This window comes from Rhineura floridana, chromosome 20, assembly GCF_030035675.1.
Source record: "Rhineura floridana isolate rRhiFlo1 chromosome 20, rRhiFlo1.hap2, whole genome shotgun sequence".
In the NCBI taxonomy this organism is placed as follows: domain Eukaryota; kingdom Metazoa; phylum Chordata; class Lepidosauria; order Squamata; family Rhineuridae; genus Rhineura; species Rhineura floridana.
Genome location: NC_084499.1, coordinates 17,331,601 through 17,354,499, shown reverse-complemented (window position 1 = coordinate 17,354,499; position 22,899 = coordinate 17,331,601). Strand labels below are relative to the sequence as shown.

At 49.4% G+C, this 22,899-nt stretch overlaps 1 protein-coding gene across 5 annotated transcripts in view; it reads left to right on the top strand.

Moving 5' to 3' along the window:
- The window catches only part of RAPGEF1 (Rap guanine nucleotide exchange factor 1), a 114,042-nt gene extending 91,380 nt beyond the window's left edge, over window positions 1–22,662 (top strand). For all 5 annotated transcript variants that reach the window (XM_061603859.1, XM_061603858.1, XM_061603861.1 and 2 more), the window contains 13 exons: window positions 261–349; window positions 2,951–3,062; window positions 5,698–5,773; window positions 8,625–8,713; window positions 11,019–11,107; window positions 12,079–12,264; window positions 12,641–12,725; window positions 13,285–13,379; window positions 13,866–13,944; window positions 15,001–15,102; window positions 16,313–16,410; window positions 17,662–17,790; window positions 19,519–22,662. In XM_061603859.1, coding sequence (XP_061459843.1) covers window positions 261–349; window positions 2,951–3,062; window positions 5,698–5,773; window positions 8,625–8,713; window positions 11,019–11,107; window positions 12,079–12,264; window positions 12,641–12,725; window positions 13,285–13,379; window positions 13,866–13,944; window positions 15,001–15,102; window positions 16,313–16,410; window positions 17,662–17,790; window positions 19,519–19,669 — 1,380 coding nt within the window. In that variant the 3' untranslated portion in view covers window positions 19,670–22,662. The remainder of the gene's footprint in view (window positions 1–260; window positions 350–2,950; window positions 3,063–5,697; window positions 5,774–8,624; window positions 8,714–11,018; window positions 11,108–12,078; window positions 12,265–12,640; window positions 12,726–13,284; window positions 13,380–13,865; window positions 13,945–15,000; window positions 15,103–16,312; window positions 16,411–17,661; window positions 17,791–19,518) is intronic.
- The last annotated feature ends 237 nt before the right edge of the window (window positions 22,663–22,899 follow it).

Below are 22,899 nucleotides of genomic sequence, written 5' to 3'. Positions count from 1 at the left end.
CTGATGGGAGTTGGGAGGCCAATGAAATCTGGAGGTCCACACGTTTCCTGTTCCTGGCACAAGACTTCAGGAACCAGTGGACTTAAGTGAGTCATAGCCAACAATTGCAGTGGGCCTACTCTTGTGTAAGTTGGATGTGGTAGAACAGCTGCTGCTGTGTTTAATTTGTAGAGGAGGGTTGTTTAGGTGCTGCACGTTGAGTTGGCATCCTGGCAGGTTGTCTCACCCTAATGACACCTGCCTTGTTTCTCTTTTTCCAGGAATCTCCAGCAATCAAAGACGGTCACGCCAAGGATTCTGCCTCTCTGAGCAACATCCCAGGGAAGGAAAGCCAAGATGGGGGCGAAAGGTGGGACTTCTGTAGTCTCTGTTCATAGGTTTTGGTTGTTGGTTTGTTGAATTTATGCGTCACGCTTCCCATAATGATAAGTCCCAAAGCAATTTATGATGAGAATGAAGTACAGTTAATAAAAATACACAAAATCGGAATACGAACGTCCAATTGTTGGTGCTGTCCAAATTCCCGGGGAAAACAAAAACATCTTTGCTTGGTGCCAGAACAGCGACAAGGTTGGTGCCAGGTGGGCCTCCCTGAGGAGAGCATTCCATAGACAAGGGAGCTACCACAGAGAAGGCCTTGGAGGTGGCATGCAGGGAGGGAGCTCAGATGACAATCCTGGGGGGCCTCCAGGTTCATATGGGGAAAGGTGCTCTTTAGGCATTCTGATACATTTCCTATTCTGTGGTAAGAGTACCGATTGATGATGATGATGATTGGGGTGTATCCGGTGTCAGTTCTACTCTCATTGAAATTAACGTACATGACCAATGGCTCTACTCCGAGTGTATGTTAGTTGGAAACAACTCATTATTATTGTTGTCATTAATAATTATTTCATTTATAAATTGCTTCCCATGAGGCATCTTGAAGTGATTTGCAATATGATAAAACAAACACATAAAACAACTACATATGTAAAAACAGTTAAAACAATTGCATGTTTAACACCACATTTAAAAAAATTACATATATAAAGCCACATTTCGAATCCAATGCAGATACCAACTGTGACAACCATCTGCACTTCGAAAGGCTTATTGGAAAAGGAAAGTCTTCAACAAGTGCCTAAAAGACAATTAGAGGCAGCGCTTGTCTGATAAATTTCAGGAGGGAGTTCCAAAGGGATAGGTGCTGCCCCAGTAAAGGCTTGATTCTGACATTGTGACATTGTGTCTGCAGGATGCCCTCTCCTGCAGAGTGCTGCGATCAGTTGGGTACCTCATCTTGTCCTCACAATAAGGCTGTGTGAGGGGTAGACTGGGTTGTCTGGAGTCTTTAGGAGGATTGTGGAGGCACAGCATAATTTGGAAGACAAGCTAAATACCTGAGGCAATGCAGCTATTAAGAGGGAGACACATCAGCTCAGTCCTTATTTTGGAATTGACTTAGTCTAGAGAGCTAGCCCTGATCACAATGCAATGCTATCAGCCACTTGTGTCATCCGTCATACTGCTGTCAACGTAGGCAGATCACATAGGGGGCAGTACCACCTTCTTGCCAGGTGCATTGGTGGTGCCCAAGAGCCGCAGATAACAGACCTAGGACACCAGCTACTTCCTGTTTAGACAAACTGCCGTGGTGACAAAAGGAGTCAAGTGACAAGAGTCTCCTATAAGGTTTACAACCATGAAGGAAGTTTAATGGGAATTGAGTCCTTCCTACTTTCTGTCCTAATGTTTCTTACAGATCTGGTAGCCCCCAGGTTCATATATTTATTATTTATTTATTTGATTTATATCCTGCCCTTCCAGTAGGAACCCAGGGTGTCTCCTACTATATACTATTCCTATATCCCTCTTGCATCTGGGCAGTTTTGCAGAAGAATAAATTTCAAGACATGCTGGTTGTGATTTCTCAAGGTTCAAGTCCTGCCTTCATGTATCTGATAACGGCCGCCCACAACTGGAGAGGGAATCTTGGTTGGAATGGGTTTGCTGTAGGGGGAGGTCAAGAAAACTTTCCTCTTGAGGCTGGCACACTCGGTGGGTCTGCTTGGTAAGCCCTCAAACCCAAGGACCGGGAAATGGAGGGGTAGGATTGAGTTTCGGTCCCATTTTCTCGAGTACTAAAAGCTTTGCACTTTCAGTCTTTATAGGTCAGTTTGCCGTGATAGGCTGGGGTTCCCCCTAATGACATCATAAGGACTAGAAACCATTTTCTTCTGCAGAGCCTAAAAAATCCAAACAAAATGTGTTCACTTCCATCCCTGGTTGGGATTTTGCCTCCTCTCACCCTTCCCTCTGTCCAAACTCAAAAAATTTCTTGCTCGTGTTATATGTGGTTGCTCAGGCCAAATTCAAGGTTCTGACTTTAACCTTCAAGTCCTTATTTGATGCCGGCCCTCTCTATTTAAAGGGAAGCCTCCACTCTCACCAGGGGCTCTGTCGAACAAGATCGTCTACAAATGGTTCACTCCTTCTTCCCCCAACAAAAGCAGCTAGACTGGAGAGGACTAGGTGAAGAGCCTTTTCTGTAGTGGCTCCTTCGCTATGGAATGCCTTGCCAACTGACCTCCACCAGGCACCCTCCTTGCTGTGCTTTCGACAGGCCTTGAAGACTTGGCTCTTTATCCAGGCTGGGGAGGGGACTTAGGTCATTAGTCTGCAGTTCTAGGGGTAGTTTTAATCTTTTGCTTATGTTTTTATGGATTGTATTTGTATTTTATTGTATGTCGCCTAGAGTGGCAGGATAATCCCTACCAGATGGGCGACTAACAAATTTAATAAATAAATAAAATAATAAATAAAAAAATTATTTGAAACATGGGCTGCGCTGAGGGCTAGAAACATAACAGTGATAAAACCTGTCTGAAGATGGGCCCAGCCAGCAATCTTAACCCCCAATTACCAGCATCATTCACAATTGTGCAACCTCTCGTTCTGCACCCAGGCAGCAGAAGTCGGCAGAGTCTTTGGAGTCCTCCGAGCTGGAGGAGGAAGTAGATGAGCTGTCCCTGATTGATCACAATGAAATCATGGCCCGATTGACACTGAAGCAAGAGGTAAGTGCACATCACCACCACAGACATGGCTTTCATGTTGTGTCCGATTTCATTCACTGGCACTTGCTGTTGGGGGTGGGGAGGCCCTCCAGCCAGCCACAGTCCACCAGCAGGCGGGGAAAAGCCATTACTCACAGCTTAAGTGGAATTCCAGGAGCCTTGTCAGAGGAATGGCCCAAGGATTGCATTGAGAACATAAATTCTCTGCGGCGGAGAAGCCGGTAGCCCCGTGTGCTTTTCTGCTAAGAGCCAGGCGCCATTTTAACACCTTCTGCACATGCATAAAAGCCTTGCTGTAATGCAAGTGTGGGGAACCTACGGCCCTCCAGATGTTGCTAAACCACAGCAAGCATGGCCATTGGCTAGGGATGATGGGAGGGTCTAGTTCAGCAACATCTGGAGGGTCAACAGTTCCCACACCTGCTCTTGCGAAAGGGTGGGTAATCTATGGCCAAGGGGGCCACATGTGGCCCTAGGTCTAATTTCCTGTGGGTGCAGAGGAGGACGGAGGGGAGTGTCAGAAAACACAGAGAAAGAAAAGAGTGTGGCAGAAAGAGAGAGAGAAAGAGGGTGCCCACCCACTCTTTGGTTCTGGCCCCACCCTTAACTGATGCACCCTCCCCTTCCAGGAGATCTCTGCCCCCCCCACATGAATGCAGCCCTCCACAGGAAAAATGTGGCTCTTTGTAGGTGCTGTTGGCTTACCTGCTGTGATCTCATAGGTCAGCTGGCCTCTACGGCAGGCCTGGGCACCTTCTCATGTTCTCAAGTCTGGCCAAATCTCCAGTCAGTAGTTTTGCAGGCTAGAAGTGTGTGTCACTGCATGAAACGACCTGCTTTGCCAGTGGGATTTGTAGAGGAGAAATCAATCCGTTGCTGTTAGATGTAATTGCTAACTAGAACCTTCATGTTCAAGGCAGTATATCACTGAGTGCCAGCTGCTGGCAGAGACAACACAATCAGGGCGGGACCATTGGTTTCATGGCCTGCTTGTGGGCTGCCCAGAAGCATTTGGCTATCCTCTGTTGGAAACAGGATGGTGGACTTAGATCGTCCTTTGTTTTGATCCAGCAGAGCTCTTCTTAGAGCTGGGTCCTCTTACAAATAAGTCATTGCAGTTTTAGGAGCTTGAGGTTTGTATTAGTGTGCCTGGGCTGTCATGTCGTGGAGATGGAAGGGATCTCAGAGGTCATCTAGTCCAAACCCCCAGCCATGCAGGAAACCCACTGTTGCAACAACATCCTGGATAGGTGGGCATCTAGCCTCTGCTTAAAAACATCTAACCAAGGAGAGTCCACTCCGTTCTGAGGCAGCTTGTGCCATGCTGTCTAAACATCTCAAACTATCAATGAACCACACCTTGATAAAAATTTGAAATGCTGTCGGGGCCTTCATTCAGCCTGCAGGTCTGTGGACAGCCATCCCTAGTCCTAGGCCAATCGCGGCAGGCAGCCAGGGTTCAGGTGGCCCCAGGCTTTCAGAGCAACCTATGTTAAAAGTAATCTCTCCATCTTTCTGGGATTTCCACTGGCCTTCCAGATAACCCCCTTGTTGTTAATCCTCGTCACTGAGCCTTCTGATGAGTGCCTCTAAAATCTGGATAACTGCCTAGTGGTGGTGGGATCTGGGACATGTTTCGGCTCATGGTACGTTGAAGCCTGCTCATACTGACCCCCATGTTGCCTCCAGTGACCCTTGGAGGGCATGCCTTTTCCTTCTCACTGCAAACCTAAGAGTTCAGAGATCTCTGCCCCCTTTAGTCTGATGCAACAAAATCAGATTTTGGCCGGAGGTCACTTGCACTGCTTTAGGAAGCCCAGACTCCCCGCCCCAGCTCAAGACTCATCTTGCACTGGTATCTCGCACAATGCAAAGAATTTTGGTGTGACTTACGAGTCTGTTCAGGCACGGGGAATTTGGATCCCCAAAAGGAGAAGGGAGGGGCGAAGAGCACTGGCTTTGCCTGCAGAAGGTCCCAGGTTCAATCCCTGATGGCACTGATGCTGGTCTATGACTGCAATAAACCTATTTATTCATTCAATCCCTGATGGCATCTCCAGGTAAGACTGGGAGGAGACTCCCTGCCTGAAGCCTTGGAGAGCCACTGCCAGTCAGTGTAGACAGCACTGAGATAGATAAACCCGGTGGTATAAGGCAGTTTCCTATGAGTGATCCTAGCCAATTAGGGAACATGTAGCAAGCTTGGTGGCATCCCCGAGGGCAAATGTGCCAGACTTGGTGAGGACTGGAAATGGCTCTCTTCTGAAGCCCTGGAGAGCTCTCTTGGTGAGAGTTGACAACATAGATCTAGATGGACCAATGGTCTGACCTGGTGTAAGGCAGTTCCTTATCTTCCTTTGAAGTTGCCTGGAATGTATCAATGGCTACTAGCCATGATGGCTCTGCTCTCCCTCCATCGTTGGGAAGCGGTATGCCTCTTGAATACAATGTGATGGAAGCTGTGAATGAAGAGAGTGCTGTTGTTTGGTGGGTCCTGCTTGTGGGCTTCCCATTAGGGTATTTGGGTGGCCACTGTGAGAACCGGAGGCTGGACTAGATGGGCCACTGGCCTGATCCAGCAGCCAGCCTCTGCTTAAGTTCTTATGGACCTTTGTTTTGTTTGTTTCACTCACAGGGGGATGATGGACCGGATGTACGGGGCGGCTCAGGGGACATTCTCTTGGTCCACGCAACAGAGACCGATCGGAAAGGTATTGTGGGAGCGAGCGTGGCTTGCCACCAACGTGGCCCAGAAACTCCCAATGTGGAACTTGTTGCTGATACGTTTTGCAGATCAGGGCAGGCAGGCAGGATTAATAGGTTCCGGAGGCAAGAGGAGTGGTGGCACGCAAAGGAGGATCCCGTTTAGCTCCCGTCAAACAAGACATAAACTGGATAAGCTCCTGTAACATTCACTGCAGCGGCTATAGCTGTGTGTTTGTGTGCAGGGTGTGTGAGAGTGTGTTAACTCTTCAGTGCCCATCCTCCATCCATGAGCTGAACCTTGCTAGATTTTTTTCTCTTTCTTTTGCATATTGCCAGTTGTTTCCACTTAGCGATTTTTAAAAACTTTTTATTTTTTGTATATAACATCAGCACGTAAAAAAAAGATCAGTACATAGAAAACTTACTTGTTTTGTCTTGTCTGGTTGTACAGTGTTTCCACCGATGGTTTTGATGGTTGTCACTTGTTTAATAATGTTGACTGTGCGCTGTTCAAAATAGCGGAATAGAAAGAGGCTTCATACCAGTGGCGGCTGGTGGTTCTGTGGTGGTGGGGCAGTGGAATCCGCTCCGGGTTCTAGTCTGAACTTTGATGGAGCTTTCAGCATCTTTGAAAGGTCCTTGAAAGTTCAGACTAAAACCCGGAGCGGATTCCACTGCCCCACAGACATGGAGCCTACTAGCTGCCACTGCTTCAACCAGAACAGCTTAAAAATCTTAAAATGTGACACAAAGAAAAAGGTAGCTTTGGTTTATTATTTATTTATTTATTTATTTATTTAGTTGCATTTCTAAACCGCCCTATAGCTAGCAGCTCCCAGGGCGGTGTACAACATGATAAAACCACAATATTTAAAATACAGCAAGTGTGTATTGCGCAGACAATATAAAACATTATATAAACAAAGTAAAAGAAAACTAGAAATAAAATAAATAAGATTAAAAAGCATAAAATACATTAAAATGCCTGGGTGAAGAGGTGGATTAAAAGAACCAAGGACTGTAAAGCTTTTCCAGTAAATGAAGCCCCTCTAAGAGCTGGCCTAAGTGGCCAATTTGATCTTTGTCAGCCCATTTATTAAGGACAATGTTTTGAAGGTGGCTGAGCCAAGGACAGATGGTGTGATGCCCTCTGGATGTTGTTAGACTCCCATTGCCTAGCAGTCAGCATGCCCGATAGCCAAGGAAGATGGGAATTATAGTCCAGCAACATCTGGAGTGGGGGCCCCCACATTAGCTACCCCTGGGCCAAGCCAAGAGAAGTAGGCCTGCAGCCAAAGATTTCAAACTGAAGTCAGAACTTAAGGTGGTGGCAGACTGAAAAAACTGAGGTTATCATACTTTGGATACATAACTGGAAGACCTAATTCCCTAGAAAAGACAATAATGCTGGGAAAAACAGAAGGGAGTAGAAAAAGAGGAAGGCCAAACAAGAGGTGGATTGATTCCATAAAGGAAGCCACAGACCTGAACTCACAAGATCTGAACAGGGTGGTTCACAACAGATGCTATTGGAGATCACTGATTCATGGGGTCGCCATAAGTCGAAATCAACTTGAAGACATATAACAACAAGGCTGAAGATAGGCTGAGGTTGATGGACCAGTATCCCATTTGCCCTAATGGACCAGTTTGCACTGCCAAGCGATGCTTTGTTGTTCTTTCCTTAATGCAGGGGTGGCTAGGCAGCTGCCCACCGGATGTGGCTGGACTTCAGCTCCCATCATCCCTTACCATCAGCCTGGATGGCGGGGGTCTGATGGGGGTTGGAGTCCTTCTACATCTGGAGGACCTCAGGTTCCCTCATCCTTGCAGACAAGAACTACTGAGAGGTTGAAAAGAAGTTCATCCTCATGAGAGTTCCCCCACCATCACCAAGCCCTTCATCTTGTGTTAACTCGCTATATATTTGCTGCCTTGCTTTGTCCTGCCAAATTGTTGGTGTGAAACGAGCGCCAAAGATGTCATACGGCGCTCCCCAAGCATTGCGGAGCCGACTGAAGGTTAATGAATGAAGCCTCCAGCTAGGAGCATGCTGAGCCGGGCTCATAAATCAAGTGGCAAGAGACGTTGAGGAAGTTTTCCTCCCCTCCAGGCAGATTTCTTGGCAGAGCTGAGGGACAGAGCGAGGCCAGCTGTGTTAACCTCCAGCGGCCTCCTCCTGGGATGGAGGAAAATCCAGAATTTCAGCCAGCCAGAGCTTGTATTCTGTTTCATGGGGCTCCCCTTACGTCGCTCAGAGCAGTGGTGCCTGGTGGCCATTGGGAATGGCAGGGCAGAAGGTAGGGAGCCCAACGGTAGGTGGAGCCAAAGCAAATGACAGGCAGAGCCAGCTAATTCTAGTTTTGCCCTGCACCACCTTCCTGCTGAGTTCTACAAGGGCAACACTGAGACTAAGGAAGAGGAAGCTGACAGCCAGGGCCACCACTCCGTTGGGCTGGTTGTAAGTCAGAAGGCAAGGCCGGTGGGCGTTGGCTGAGGGCAGACTGAGGTTGGTGGGGCGGTGCTCCACTTGCCCTAATGGACCGCAGACTCATGTGCTACTATTCCTTCCCTGGCTTCCCAGTTTGAAATAAAACCAGGATCCAGGGGAGGAATGGGGCACGTGGAAGAGCGCAGGAGGGAGAGTGCCTGGTCCTGATCCCCAAACCACGGTTTGGGTTTCACATGCAAACAGAGACTGTGTGTTTCTGTTGCAGCCTTGCTGGCTGGGGCCCATGGGAGTTGTAGTCCAAAAGTTCTAGAGGGCGCCATGTTGGGGAAAGGGGTCCTGTTGGAAGACCCAGTTGATTGACGGGCAGTTTGTTTCTCTTCTCCTCCCTCTCTCGTCCTCACTAGATTTGGTGCTCTACTGTGAAGCCTTCCTGACGACTTACCGCACGTTCATCACCCCCGAAGACCTCATCAAAAAGCTGCAATACCGATATCCTTTCAAATGCCCAGAGAGTCTCTTCTCTTGCCCCCGCCCCCCATTGTGCTCCCAAGAGACACGGGTCCCTGGCCAGCTGAGAGCAGTGTCAGCAAGACCATCCCTTCTTCTGCGGCTCAACTGGCAGAGCATCTGCTTTGCACGCAGAAGGTCCCTGGCTCAGTCCCCGACAGCATCTCCAGGTAGGGGTGGGAACCTACCGCAAACCCCAGAGAGCCCCTGCCAGTCAGTGTAGACAGCACTGAGCTTAGATGGACCTGCTTTGCGACTCAGTATAGGGCAGCTTCCCGTTTTGCACTCCAGCTGGTAGCATCATGGCTTCTTGGCAGGAATCCCTCCCGTCTGCGCGAGACAGATTTGCTAGGCCGCGGAATGCAGACAGGCTTCCTGGGCAGAGCAGCTGGCCCAGCCCCTCCCACGCACCCCCGACTGCGGCTTCAGGCCCAGCTTAGTGGACGGCACTGGGAAGTGGGAAGGGGGGCATTTGTAGCAAGCTGTAAGTGGCTGATGGACGGGAGAACAGATCTGCCTCGCTTCTGCTCCATGCCACGTTGGGATATCTCTACTGTACTCTGGTTTCGCGCAGAGTAAACCCACTGAAATTAATAGGTGTAAGTGAATAATGCCAAATGTGGTGCTCCAGGTCTCTCTACCTGACCCTCGGAACTCTGCAAAGCCACACCCCTTCTCCCCAGGCCACACTCCTCACACCCTCCTTGAGTGCTTTTGCCTCTTGCTTCTCTGGATGGAAGATAGCGAGGGGCGTGTGAGTGTCTGTGCAGAAACTAGCCTATGGTGCATTAGTTAGTCCACCTGCTTTTGCCTCTGGCTCTGCCCGCCACTGGCATGCGGCCCCCGGCAGGCCACCCAGAGAGGGAAAATGTGGCCCTCGAGCTGAAAAGGGTTCCCCACCCCTAATGTTTCTACAATGATAGGAGGCTGTCTCTTGCCACCCTCTGCCCGTCTTGCCTTCCATCCCCCCATTTGCATGGGCATGCAATGAGCAATTCTGTTCTTTCACGTTGGAGAATTGCATCCTTGCTGCCTTTTCTCCCAAGGCGATACATTTTTTCCCCCGAAGCCGCCCACATTCTCCACGCGAGTGCTGTGCCCTTGCAGTTTGCCATCCGTGTGTCGGCACATTCCGGAGGCCTGATGCTGCTCCGCCCTGAGGCCTGCCTCATCGCTGCCACCTGCTGCCCAGAGACGGTCCCTCCTGCCGCTGCTGATTAATGGGGCATGGCAGTCTCCACACTCTCCCTCCTCCCAGCTGTAAATCCTTCCTCCAACAGCAATATTCTCCTCTCACGCAGAAGGCAGGAACCGAGTCCTTTGAAAAAAAGAAAAGACAGAGAAAGGGGGGTGAAAAAGCCTTGCAGGATGTGATTTCTTAAAATCTGCACTGTTTACAGTTTTTGTGACACACAGGTTTTAAACTGGATGACAAGAATGGCGCCTCTGGAAGTGGGGCTGTGCCTTCAGCACAGACACAGCCAGAAGGCTGTGTTGGAACTTCTCCTCCTGTAATCATGAGGACTAGCGACTGACTTTTGTTCTTGCGGTGATCTTGGGTGCGGACGAATACAGGCGCGTCAAGCAGGAGTGCAGGGTGCAAGTCTCAGTGGAAAGGAGCTGGTGAGCTCAGTGGGAGAGGCTGTGGCAGACCCCGGAAGAAGCCCAAGCAGGCAGAGAGACTGGAGAACAGGAAGGGGCACTGGAGAATGTAGGAGCCAGAAGCATTTGCAAGCAGGACAGGACAGGGGGAAACAATGGGCAGCTTAGGTGAGTGGAGTTAGGCTGGAAACTGAGGGGACAATGCAGCGGTTGGTTGGTTTTTTAAGCCTTGTTGGTGGTTAAGGTGTTGGACTAGGACCTGGGAGACCAGGGTTCGAATCCCCACACAGCCATGAAGCTCACTGGGTGACCTTGGGCCAGTCACTGCCTCTCAGCCTCATGAAAACCCTATTCTTAGGGTCGCCATAAGTCAGAATCAACTTGAAGGCAGTACATTTACATTTTTTCTATAGCCCAGGAATAGGGAACCTGCAACCCTACAGATGTTGCTGGACTACAACTCCCATCATCCCTGGGCATTGGCCTTGCTCACTGAGGCTGATGGGTGTTCTAGTCTCAACAACATCTGGAGTAGCGCCAGGTTGCTGAGGCCAGATATAGCTCTTTCTCTGCAATGCTGCCCTTCAGGGTTCAGAACAGGGAGAGGCGTGTCTCAAGGCGTTCCACGCGGGTTTGGTCTTTGCAACTTGGCTGCATCTCGTTAGTCCTTTAACTCTCCTGTAACATATGAGAAATTCTGCCACTGCCCAGACACCTTTAAGAAGCGCGTCAGCAAGAACACTTTCTTCGTCCTAGTCCGAGTCGTGGATGAGCTGTGGTGAGTGGGGTTTTTCCATCCTTCTCTTTCCATGCACAGTTATGTGGATTTTCCACTAGCGAAATGCCCATCACTATGCCATACCCAGGACGATGTATATTCCACCACCACCCCGGCAAAAGCCCCCACAATCCGGGCAAGTGAGAAGCTGCTACTCGCCCCCTCACACGCTCTCCCCGGCCTGCCTGTATTTTTCAAAGCATTTCCTGCGAAATAAACATGCGTTAGACGATTGGCGAGTTATTAGACGAGCACCATTTAGCTGCTTCGCAACACACATTTTAAACCACGTGACAAGGACAGCAGCTTTGAGAAACGGCCCTGTGCTTTTGGAACAGACACAGCCAGCAGGCTGTTGAACTTTTGCTCCTGTGATCATGAGGACTAGCGATTTAAAATAAATGCAAACTCACATTTTCAGGATGCAGAACATATATTAAATTCTATGCTTGTGTAGGATGCATACACGTGTGTGTGTGTGTGTGTGAGTGAGAGTGAGTGAGTGAGTGAGAGAGAGAGAGAGAGAGAGAGAGAGAGAGAGAGAGAGAGAGAGGAGCTGCCCTGTCCTGGACATTGACACCAGCTCCACTTCTGCATCTGCTCTCGGGGGGTGGGGACCGGGAAGTGTGTTTCCTGGGGGGGGATGCTCTTTATCAAGGGCAAGTCAGTCAGAACCCACCACTACCATTGGCTGTTAACTTAAAGAACTTGTGCTTGAGCTTGCTGTTCCCTCATCCTTCCCATTCCTTTTTCCTCGTGTGCCGTGTCTTTTTTAGATTGTGTACCTGAGAGCAGGGACCACCTTAGAACTTATTTTTCTGAGGCAGTCTTGAGAGCCTAAAGTGCTGGTTATCAATGCTCTGTGTGTGTGTGTGTGTGTGTGCGCGCATATACCGAAACGTGTAGTGGTTTCAAGCATGAAGCTGACGGATGGAGATGTGCCCCGGGCTCCTCTCTCTTTTCTTTCTCAGCTTGGTGGAGTTGACGGAGGAGATCCTCAAGCTGCTCATGGATCTCGTCTTCCGCTTGGTCTGCAACGGGGAGCTCAGTCTCGCCCGGGTCCTGCGCAAGAACATCCTCGACAAAGTGGATCAGAAGAAAATGCTGCGATACACCAACTCGATCAAACCTCTTGCGGCTCGATGGGTGGCAGCGAGGTGAGATGAGGACGATTTGGTCTGTGCCCTCAAAAAAAGGGGGGGGATCCTAAACCAAGGATGCCAAAGATGCTGCCAAGTATATTTTGCACAAATACTTCTTGCAAAATGTGTAGCCCTTGCAAGGTCCAGCTTTTCTAGGCAATTGGGATTCTTTGGGTCGGTGGGAGAGGTGCTGAATGGCAAGGCGGTGAAGCCCTATCCCCCCACAAGCACCCGTTGGAAAGAAATCCTCTGAGATGTCACCCATGAACATGTACATGACTAGAAACTTGGGGAGGCTGAAAACGGGAAAGCAAACCAAGTTGTTCAGGCTGCCAAATGCTAGGCTCAGTTCCTGATTTTGGGCATCACCTTTTTTTCATTCCTTTTCCAGGCCAGGGACCCTCCATGATTTCCACAGCCACGAGATAGCGGAACAGCTGACCCTCCTGGATGCGGAGCTGTTTTATAAGATTGAGGTATGGCACATGACGTGTCAGACGTGGCCAGAATTTTCGTGCCAGCAACACTTAAACCGTGTTCCACTGGAGAACCATTGCTGTCCCACGAGAAATGCATTTTATGAAGTGACTTGAAGGCTCCTGTGAGTCCAGTGATCCACTCTCAGAGGGGGCTGCCCGCTGGGATCACATCCACGCCATACATTTAAAGCACATTGCTTTCCCCAAAGAACCCTGAGAACTGTAGTTTGTTAAGGGTGCTGGAAATTGTAGCTCTGTGGGTGGCAAATTGCAATTCTCAGGATTCTTTGGGAGAAGACATGTCTGTTATAGTGGTATAAATTTCTTTAAGGTGTAGGTGTGACCTGGGCTTGCCTCCTTCCAGTCTATATTTCCTAGGGGTAGGAATGTGGCTTTTAACATTCCCCTCCCCCCCGACATACCCCGCTCATTTTAACCATGTGTCTGGGCCAGCTTTCAGTTTCAAGGGGAGCACGCTGAAACTTGTGCATGGCTGGGCGTTTTAGTGGCAAAACGCGCCGTCAGCTTCTGTGTGTCTTTTTATCTTGCCTTTCAGATCCCTGAAGTTCTCCTTTGGGCGAAAGAACAGAACGAAGAAAAAAGCCCCAACCTGACCCAATTCACCGAGCACTTTAATAACATGTCCTACTGGTAAGAGGCATCCCTGCCTACCCTCCCAACACAGCCTTCTACCAGATGTTTTGCACATGCAGGGGCCAATGGCAGCTGCCGTCCAAAACATTTGGAGGGCATCAGGTTGGAGAAGGAATTCCTTCTAGGAAGAGTACAGCACGCTGACTCAAAAGCTCCAAGAAATGTATTCCACCCTCTGCCATTCTAAAACGAGTGATGTCCATGTAAAAGCGACTTAATTCCCACAATGTAGGAAGTGTGCAGGTTTCTTAGTAATTCTTAAGATTTGTATTTCTATTGTGTGTGAGAGAGAGAGATAGAGAGAGAGAGAGAGAGACTTTTTGCACAAGAGCGAAACCAAGAAACCAATATTACCGGCTTCTTAGCCCCGCTAGCCAGTGGTTAGCAGCTCAGCAGATATTATTGGCTCAGAAACCCTCTTGAACCTGTTTAATCCTGAGCGCCGTGTCATTTTTGTCTCTTTCCCAACCCGCCACCTCGCAGGGTCCGCTCAATAATTATGCAGCAGGAGAAAGCACAGGACCGAGAGAGGTTGCTCCAGAAGTTTATAAAGATCATGAAGGTAAGTCCTCTGAAGGTTTCTTGCTGTTATTGCAGCGACTACCCAGGAACTTTGAGGCTTGAACCTCAGGGACATCACAGCATAAAATGGGAGCTAGCCTAGGGAGCCACCTGGTGTGTGAGGTCAGGCTAAGCGGCTTTGCAAATTCAGCAGGCCAAAATTCCAAAGCAGATTCACCTGATCCACAGTTCCTGGACGAATGTGTGGATCAGAACCGTGGCTTGCTTCAGAACCTGCACTGTTACTAAATTCCATGAGATGTGGTCTGACAGCTGGCTTTACACGTCCTTGCTAGATACTAGCAGCCTGGAGCAGTTCAGGCATTTGAAATGGAGCCACAAAATCCCTTGTGAATGGCAGGGTCCCAATGATGTGTTGTCTTTTTTTCTTCTTCTCTCCATACAAAGTTATTGAGAGGACGACCCATGGGCCCCTTTTAAACATGTGTCACAGTTCACACCTTCCTAGTCGCTCCTAATCGGTGACACCTGCTAAAAATTAGGGAGGAGTGTAAAATCAGCCCTCTGTCCACCTCGTAAACACTTTTTAACATTCTAATTTATTGCAGGGTTTTTTTGGGGGGGGATCTGCACACACGCATGACAGTTCTTTCTGTCTTCTGCGCTCCAGCTTAATCCCAGCTCCAGCAACTGAGCTTGGGGTCTCCGAGTTAGGGAATGTGCTCCACAACTACCTACAGCCTGACCCTGACAAGTTGCCATTTTATTCTATTTTATTTTATTTATATCCACCTTTCCTTCAAGGAGCGTAATCATTTTATCTTCACAACAACCCTGTGGGGTAGGTTAGTTAGGCTGAGAGACAGTGACCAACCCAGTCGGATACAGTATGAATCTGAAAACCAGTTGCAGCTACCAGCAACTGGTTTTCAGAAGCATATTGCATCTGACTTCCTAGCAGAGGAGGGACTTGGACCCGGGCCTCCCTGGTTCCTAGCCCAATGCTCTTAGCCACCCTCTCACCCCGGAACACTTTTGTAACACCTCCAATCGTTTCCCCTCTTTCTTCCATTTTTGTTTTCTTTTCTCCTTCCAGCACTTACGAAAGCTCAATAACTTCAACTCCTACCTGGCTATTCTCTCTGCGCTGGATTCAGCACCCATCCGGCGGCTCGAGTGGCAGAAGCAAACCTCAGAGGTGGGTTTTGAAAGAATTAAATTCTCCTGTGTTTCCAAAAGCTTCAAGCCTGGCACTAAAAGCAGAACAAAGCCAAGATTAAACCAAAAAGGTGAAGCCACAAACAGCAAACTACTTGGTAGTAATGCGTTTGGCAGTGGCAGTGAGAGAGCCTTTTCTAACTTACCCTACGACACCTTGGCCTGGTTTTGCACGTCACAGTAAGCCAAACGATGGCCAAATGGGACCTTGCGGATGGCAGGCGCCAGGCTTTGTTCCTCCCGGTCCTTTCAGCTCATCGCGGCAGCTCAGCCTCTGCTTCTTTAGGCAGGCGGAGGTGCTTTCTAGAGCTGGGCTTGGGCTCTCAAGATGTCTCAACATGCATCAGCCCCAGCCAAGCCAGGCTGGTGCTCGAGGACGATGGAAGCTGTGGCCCAGCTGCGGGGAACCTTTGGCCCTCCAGATGTTTGATTTAATTTGATCTGATTTTAATATTTCTACCCCGCCTTCCGGCCAAAAGGCCCTCAAGGCGGTTTACAAAAGAGCACCAATATAAAGATACACCACTAAAACATCAATAATTCAGGGATAATGGGAGTTGTAGTTTAGCAACATCTGGAGGGGCAAGGTTAACATAAGATGAGCCCTGCTGGACCAGGCCAAAGGGGGCCCATCTAGTCCAGCCTCCTGTTCCCACAGTGGCCAACCAGATGCCCCAGTAGAAGCCCCCAAGCAGGACCTGAGCGCAAGAGCAATTCTCCCCATTTGTCATTCCCAGAAACTGCTATTCAGAAGCACACTGCCTCCAACTATGGAGGCAGAGCAAATGGCCACCATGGCTAGTAGCTTTCCCACCCATGCTGTCACCCAACAACATCTGGGAGTCACCACTGTGGTGACCCCCAAGCTTTAAAGGCAATGCTATTCAAAGGAGCCTTGTCATGCCCGCTGCTGCTAATCATCAGCTGTTGATGGGAAATCATGGGTAGCAAGGGCATGCTCTTAAGCTTTTCTCCACAACCGTGAGAACTAGCTACTTGCTTTTTTTAAAAGTGAAAATGAGATTCTTGGGGAGCATGTTTCTGTGTTGCGTAGCAGAATACACAAGGCTCCCTCTTTACTCTTTTTAGACTTGGGGATGCCTCCGATCCTCCAGGGTTTGGCGAGTGTCCAAAAGTGTCCTCCCGCTCAGACAATTCATGCTCTGTACCCGTGTTTTGTGTCCTGCCAGGGCCTGGCTGAGTACTGCACTCTGATTGACAGCTCTTCCTCCTTCCGGGCGTACCGGGCTGCCCTTTCAGAGGTGGAGCCACCTTGCATACCCTACCTGTAAGTAGCTTTCCCACTCCCCCATGTTCTTTGGGGTTTCACTGCTGACTGTAGGATCATACAGTTAGAGGGGGTCTTGTAGGTCATCTAGTCCACCCCACCACCTGCCCAGTGCAGGGTATCCCACACCGGAGCATCCCCAACAGAAGGCCTTCAGCGAGGAAGAGACTGCCCACCCCTCTAGGCCATTGGTTCCCATTTCAAGACATACATACATTTATTTATTTATTCATTCATTCATTCCATTTATACCCCGCCTTTCTTTTCATCATAGAAACTCAAGGTGGCTTACATATGGTTCCCAGGTGGTCTCCCATCCAGGGACTGACCACACCTGACCCTGCTTAGCTTCAGCAGGGAGCTGGCCCCATGTGCTTTCAGACCATAGCCTGGTGGTTTCCTAATGTTCATCCCAAATCGACCCTCCTGTAACTGGAGCTCACTCGATCCAGTCCTGCCTTCTGGTGCTACACTGGGTTGCGCTCAGGGTTATGCTCAGATTAGAAATTAATGGACCTAAGTGACTTGTAAGAACAAAAGAAGATCCTGGCTTCTGGATCAAGCCAAAGAGGACCCATCTGGGCCAGCGTTTTGTTCTCGCAGTGGCCGACCAGGTGCCCATTATGGGCAGTCTGCAGATTCCCAGCAAATGGCATTCAGAGACATGCCGCCTCAACAGTGGAGGTAGACATGCCCATTATTTTCATTGGGTCTACTCTGAGTAGAGCTACCATTGGCCACAATCTTTTGCTCCCTTCTGTGTGACAGCCCGTCAGGTGTTTGAAGCACTGGTCATCTCCCTGACCTTCTCTTCTCATGGCTCCGCCCAGTTCCTCTCGCCTTTTCTCACAGAGCTTGTTTTCCGTACCCTTGAACCTGTTCCAGTTCCTCTATAACCTTCTTAAAGCACAGAACTCAGAACTGGACACAGGACTCCCACAGGAGGTCTGACTAGCGTGGAATAAAAAGGAACTATTTGGTTGTAAATCCTACTCAAACCCATTGAGATTTAATAGACATGGCTAACTTAGGTTCATTAATTTCAGTGGGCCTACTCTTGAGTAGAACTTAGATATAACCCATTGATTCTTGCAACTTGGAAACTATGCTTCTTTTAACCTAGCCTAAAATCACATTAGTTGGTTTTGCAGCCGCATCACACTGCTGGCTCCTTTTCAGCTTGTGACTGACAGCCTTCCTAGCAGGTCATCATTTCAAGCCTTCTCTTCCCTCTCACATCTTTCCCTCCAGAGGCCTCATCCTGCAAGACCTGACTTTTGTCCACCTGGGGAATCCAGACTACATTGATGGCAAAGTCAACTTCTCCAAGCGCTGGCAGCAGTTCAACATCCTGGACAGCATGAGATGCTTCCAGCAAGTGTAAGTGGTGCTCTCCACTTGTGCCTTGCACACACCTGTGAACACTGAGGATTAGGAACTTGCTTTGTGCAGCCATAGCAAAAGAGCAAGCAACTAGTCTAGATACATTGTACAGATGTTTTATGAGGGGGAGAGGCTTTTGATTTCACTGTCCAATCAATTGAAACCAGGAACCATTAGGTTAGAACTCTAAGGCTGTAGCCCCCCGCAAGCCTTTCCAAAGAGACCCCCTAAAAATGCCTTTATTGCCCTTTTCCCATCCTCTGCCAATGCTAAAACCCCAGTTCCCTCGCTCTATTGCACATCCATTGCACACCACATATGATATCCTAAGCTGTCCCCTAGAGTGGGAGTTTAGAGTGTGGGCTGCCCTATCCTTCAGTTTATTTGATCTGTCTTGGCTTTTTAAAAAGCAGAGGAAGAGGGTGGGGAATCGAAAGACGGGTGCAGCAAAGAATTCCCTGTAGGCTTGCAAATCAGAAGCTTTCCCTCTCACACGCTAAAGAGCTGCGAAAGATAGACAGAGCCTCCTCTCAACGGGAAGGGGAGGCTCTTGTGGACTGACCGGGCCTGGTTCCAGGGAGATGGCTCCTCCTGTTCCTGCTTGAGGGCAGAGACGCAGTGCTGCAGGCAGGCTCTTTGTGAACAATGTTGGTCGTGCTGCGATTCTGCAGGGGTGCAAAAGGGAGAACTGGGTTCCGTATCTTAGCTTTCTGTTTTTTCTGGTGGATAAGTGTATCCTGAGAAGGTTCCTCCCCCCCGGCTCACAGCAGGGCCAGTGCAAATTAGCATGTCAGAAGGCGGCTCCGGTTGCGGCCATGCCTACTCAAGAGTCAGGATCTTGCTTGTCACCCTGTGAACTGGCCTTATCAGAACCGTGTCTCCCTTCATCCCCAAACTTTGGCTGCAGTCCTGTGCCAGCCCCGCTGAACTCAATGGGGCTTACCTCCAAGTAGATACAGTTGGAAGTGTATCAGTATATAGGATAGCCCTCCCACCCTAGGGGGCTGCTTGTAGTGGCTGTATGCACCTCGTCCTGTGACTTCTGAGTAGGCATGTATGTGTAGAGGTGCCATGTATAGGATATCTCTGACCAGGCGAGAACCAACCAGTTTTTTTGTTATTACTTTGGACTAACCAATTGGAGGCACTTACTATACTGCTAGAAGCAGGCAAAGAAGAAATGAGGCAAGTCTGCACAATTCATACAGGTCACAGAATCTGGCTTCTCTTAGCACAGGATTTTGAAACCCTGGGTTGCAGAATTTTTATGTACTGATTTTCGCACAGAGCCCTGCCTGCTGGGGGGGGAGGGGGAGAAACAGTGACCCCAGTTGAACACTGCTGGTTGGCAGTGACCCCTGGCAGGGCCCTCTCCGTGGTGGTTCCCTGTTTGTGCAATGCCCCTCCTAGCAAACTACGTCAGACTCCTTCATTATTTAGGAGAAATTTTTAAAACATTCCTGTTTACCCAGACGTTTGATGGCTGAAAAGACCTGTCCCTTGACACCCTGGAATTATTTGTTTTGAGAGTAGGCGATTGCTTTCAAGAGGTTTTGGTGGTTAGAAGTTTTAATTGTATTGTTTTAGTACTGACATGCTTTGCCGTCCTGGGCTCCTTTAGAGACAGGGCAGGCGATAAATGTAATAAATAATATTGGACAGTCCCAAGTAACATGGCACTGTCTGTTGTAATAAGCCCTCCCTCTCCCCCTCTGATTGCTGCAGGCATTATGAAATCAAACGGAACGATGACATCATCTCGTTCTTCAACGACTTCAGCGACCACCTGGCGGAGGAGGCCTTATGGGAACTCTCGCTCAAAATCAAACCTCGAAACATAACGAGGCGGAAGACAGACAGGGAAGAGAAAACCTAGGGGGAGGCAAAGGGAGGCTGTGGGCGAAAGGAATGCCAGGCGCCCGCATGGACGGCAGCTACAAGACTTGGACCTGTGACTGGGCCATGTCATCCGTCCCCCCCTCTCCTCCCTGTTCAGGGCCAGCCCTGGGGTAGGGTTGTCTCAACGGTGAGGCTGCAGCTGTGGGCGTGTGCTGCCTCCTATCAGGCCGTAGGAGAGAGTCGCCAAGGTGTTCCGCTTTCTCCTTCCTCTGTGCCATAGATGAGCTTCTCAGCCCGCAAAGGGAGCGTGGAGGAAAAGGGGTCCGGGGGAGCAGGAGGCTTTAGTGCCAGTGTGTCCCAACTTTGCCAAATCTGAACATTTTTATCTTGCTCTTGGTGCCCTGCAAGAGGAAGAGAGGAGAGCGAAGTCGCCGTGTCTCGCACTGGGCCATGTATCAGCATGCATGCGGCCAGCCCAACGGGCACTTGCATGCCAGGGATGTAAGCGGGTTGTCATCAAGGATGTTTCCCTGTTATCTTACCCGAGGGGAACCATCTCTTGCAATATTTTTCCACCCATAATCACTAGGGGAAATGAAAAAAAGACATTACCTTCTCCCCTGCTGAGTCTAACGTGTTTACAGGGATATTTAATCGAACACACACACCCATCACCAAGATGGAAGAGGAATAAGATGGGCAGCTGTCTCCTCCCCAAATCTACCTGGATCTCCTCGTTTAAAGCAACTGGGAATCTCTTTCCTCTTCGACTCGGGAATCTGGAATTGTTGAGGTTCTATAACATCCCTCCCCTCACTTGTCCTCGCCGTGGGGGGCCATATATTTTAGCGATGGTACTAGCTGTAATGTAATGTAGAAAATAAGAGTGTCTGTAAATACGAACCTCTAGGAACCATAGTCAGTTTTCTTTTTTGTTTTGATGCATGTCTGAATTGCCCGTGGGGTTTTTAAGAGGAAACTTTCGACATGCAAAAGCAGTGCATAAAGCAACAAACATGCGCGCACACGTGTGCGTGCATGACTGTCTGAAGGGGTCAGGCTAAGGAAGGCTTGAGGGGTGTCAGCAACCGAAGGCAAGGGGGCACGTCTGGGAGAAGCTGTGGTCAGGGACGTGCCAAAATGTTTTGGGGTCTGTGATGGCGAAGACAAGTCCAAAACTGTTCCCCCTCCCTCCAGTTAACTTGGAGCAGGGGAGTGCACAATCATGCTCTTTAGAGCAGCCTAAGAGTGCTCTTGCACAGATTCCATTTATTTCATGGGGGCTTTCACAGAAGAACTTCCCAGTGGATTATGCCCTGCACACACACACACATGTACCCCAGATGGGTCAGATCTGTACGTCTCCCCATTCGGCCACCCACTGTGGCACTCGGAATCGACCACCTGAGGCTGGCCACTCCATGTGGCCTCAGAGCTGTCTCGCCCTAGTCCTTTATAATCTGAACGTGTGAGTTCTGTAAGTTACCAAAGCTGAGTTTGGGCCATCCTTTCTGGTACAAGTTCGCCTGTTGTATCTCTCTTTAAAAAAAAAAAAAATCTCTCTCTCTCTCTCAACACAATTTATCGGAAAGGCTTTCCTGCATTTGAGGAAGCCATAGTGTCTTGAATTGGGGACTTGAGGCAGCGGAGGGGGGTTTGGAGCAGCAGCGATGGCAGGCCCCACAAGTGCAAGCGGCGGTGCAAGATAGGAGTTTGAAATGAACGCAAGCACGCTTCTGCTCTGAGGCTGCGCTCCCGATCTCGGGACAGCAGATTTTAACTGCAGTCCACATTGCTAAGTTGTATGCCCTAGACTCTGTGCACCAGGGATGAATGAGATAGCCGTTTTCATCTCGTTCACAGTTTGGGGGTGGGGATTGCTCCAGAGAGCCTGCCTTGCTTGTTCTCTCTCTTTGTCTCACCCCAAATTCCCTCTGCTGTCTCTGCTGTTCATGTAGCTCTGTGTCAGCCACTCCTTAAATACCTTCTCAATTCATCTTGTTTGCTCCGCCTCAATATGCTTCACCTCTGTTTGCTCGCTTCGTGTTCCTGCTTGGTCCCGTTACGCGTGGAACTCCCGCTTCTGCAGCTGCAATGCCCAGTGGTCCTTGCCTTTCAACTGCACCTGGAAGGGTTCTGGCCCTTGCCATGATCTGCAGCTTCCCTACCCTGACAGCTCTGAAACAACACTATTTATGCACCTTTCCCCCCACCCCGAACTGGCCCCCATGCAAAGGACTCTTTAACACACACACCCCGCCCACACGGTGAACCACGTCAGGGATTCTGTCAATTCCCCCCTTCTTAGGCACGGCAGCCCCCCAGTCCCATTTGGTGAACCCCAGCAGCAGGGCATAAAGGGATTGCTCTGCTAGAGCCTCATTTGCGTTCACTGTGGAGAAGAAAGCATCAAAGGAGCCTTTGCCCGTGTCTTGGTTCATGAATCAGTGGGCGGAGTCAGGGGTGGAGAACTGGTGGGTCCCCCCAGATGATGTTGGACTCCCAACTCCCATCAGCCCCCGCAGCCAGCATGGCCAATGGTCAGGGATGATGGGAGTTTGGAGGGCCACAGGCTAGCCACTGCTGCCCTAACCTGTGTGTGTGTGTGTGTCGATTGCCAACCCAGGCATTTGAGCTCCCCCCCAAAAAAATTAAGCCCTATTTGTTGTGGTGTTTTCACGGTCGTTCCCTTGGCACAGATGGGGTTAAAGTGAAATGGGGGGGAACTCAAGGTCTTGGGGGCGAGAGGAGGAAGAGTGATCATTGGTTGTTTTTCCATTTTCAGTGGCAACTACAGCTGAAAAGGTGGGACAAGTTTTAAGGGCTCTTCCCTCCCATTTTTAAGCTTCCCCAAAATCTCTACCAATCAGCCCCCCGTCCCCTGACGCTGTATATTTATGGCTGCCCCCACCCCGCAAATCCTGACAGTGGCACCTACTTGTAAAAAATAAAAATAAAAACTTGTTACTTTTTTATATTAAAGAGGAGGAGGAAATACACAAAACAGTGAAAATAAACGCGTTTAAAGGACTTAGCCTCTCATGCTTATCCTGATTTATGGAACATGCATTGATCGCCAAGATTGTAGCGACAGCTGAACCCAGATTCTCCCATTGGTCTAGTCTCCTATTTGTCTACAGCATTTCTCTGCCTAGTTCCTATTCATCGGCCCCTTTAGAGCATTAGCCCAATGGAGAGTTGGGGGGGGGACAGTGACCCACAACTGGAAGCTTCCAAAGTGCTGAGAGTGTCTAGGGCCGGCAAAGA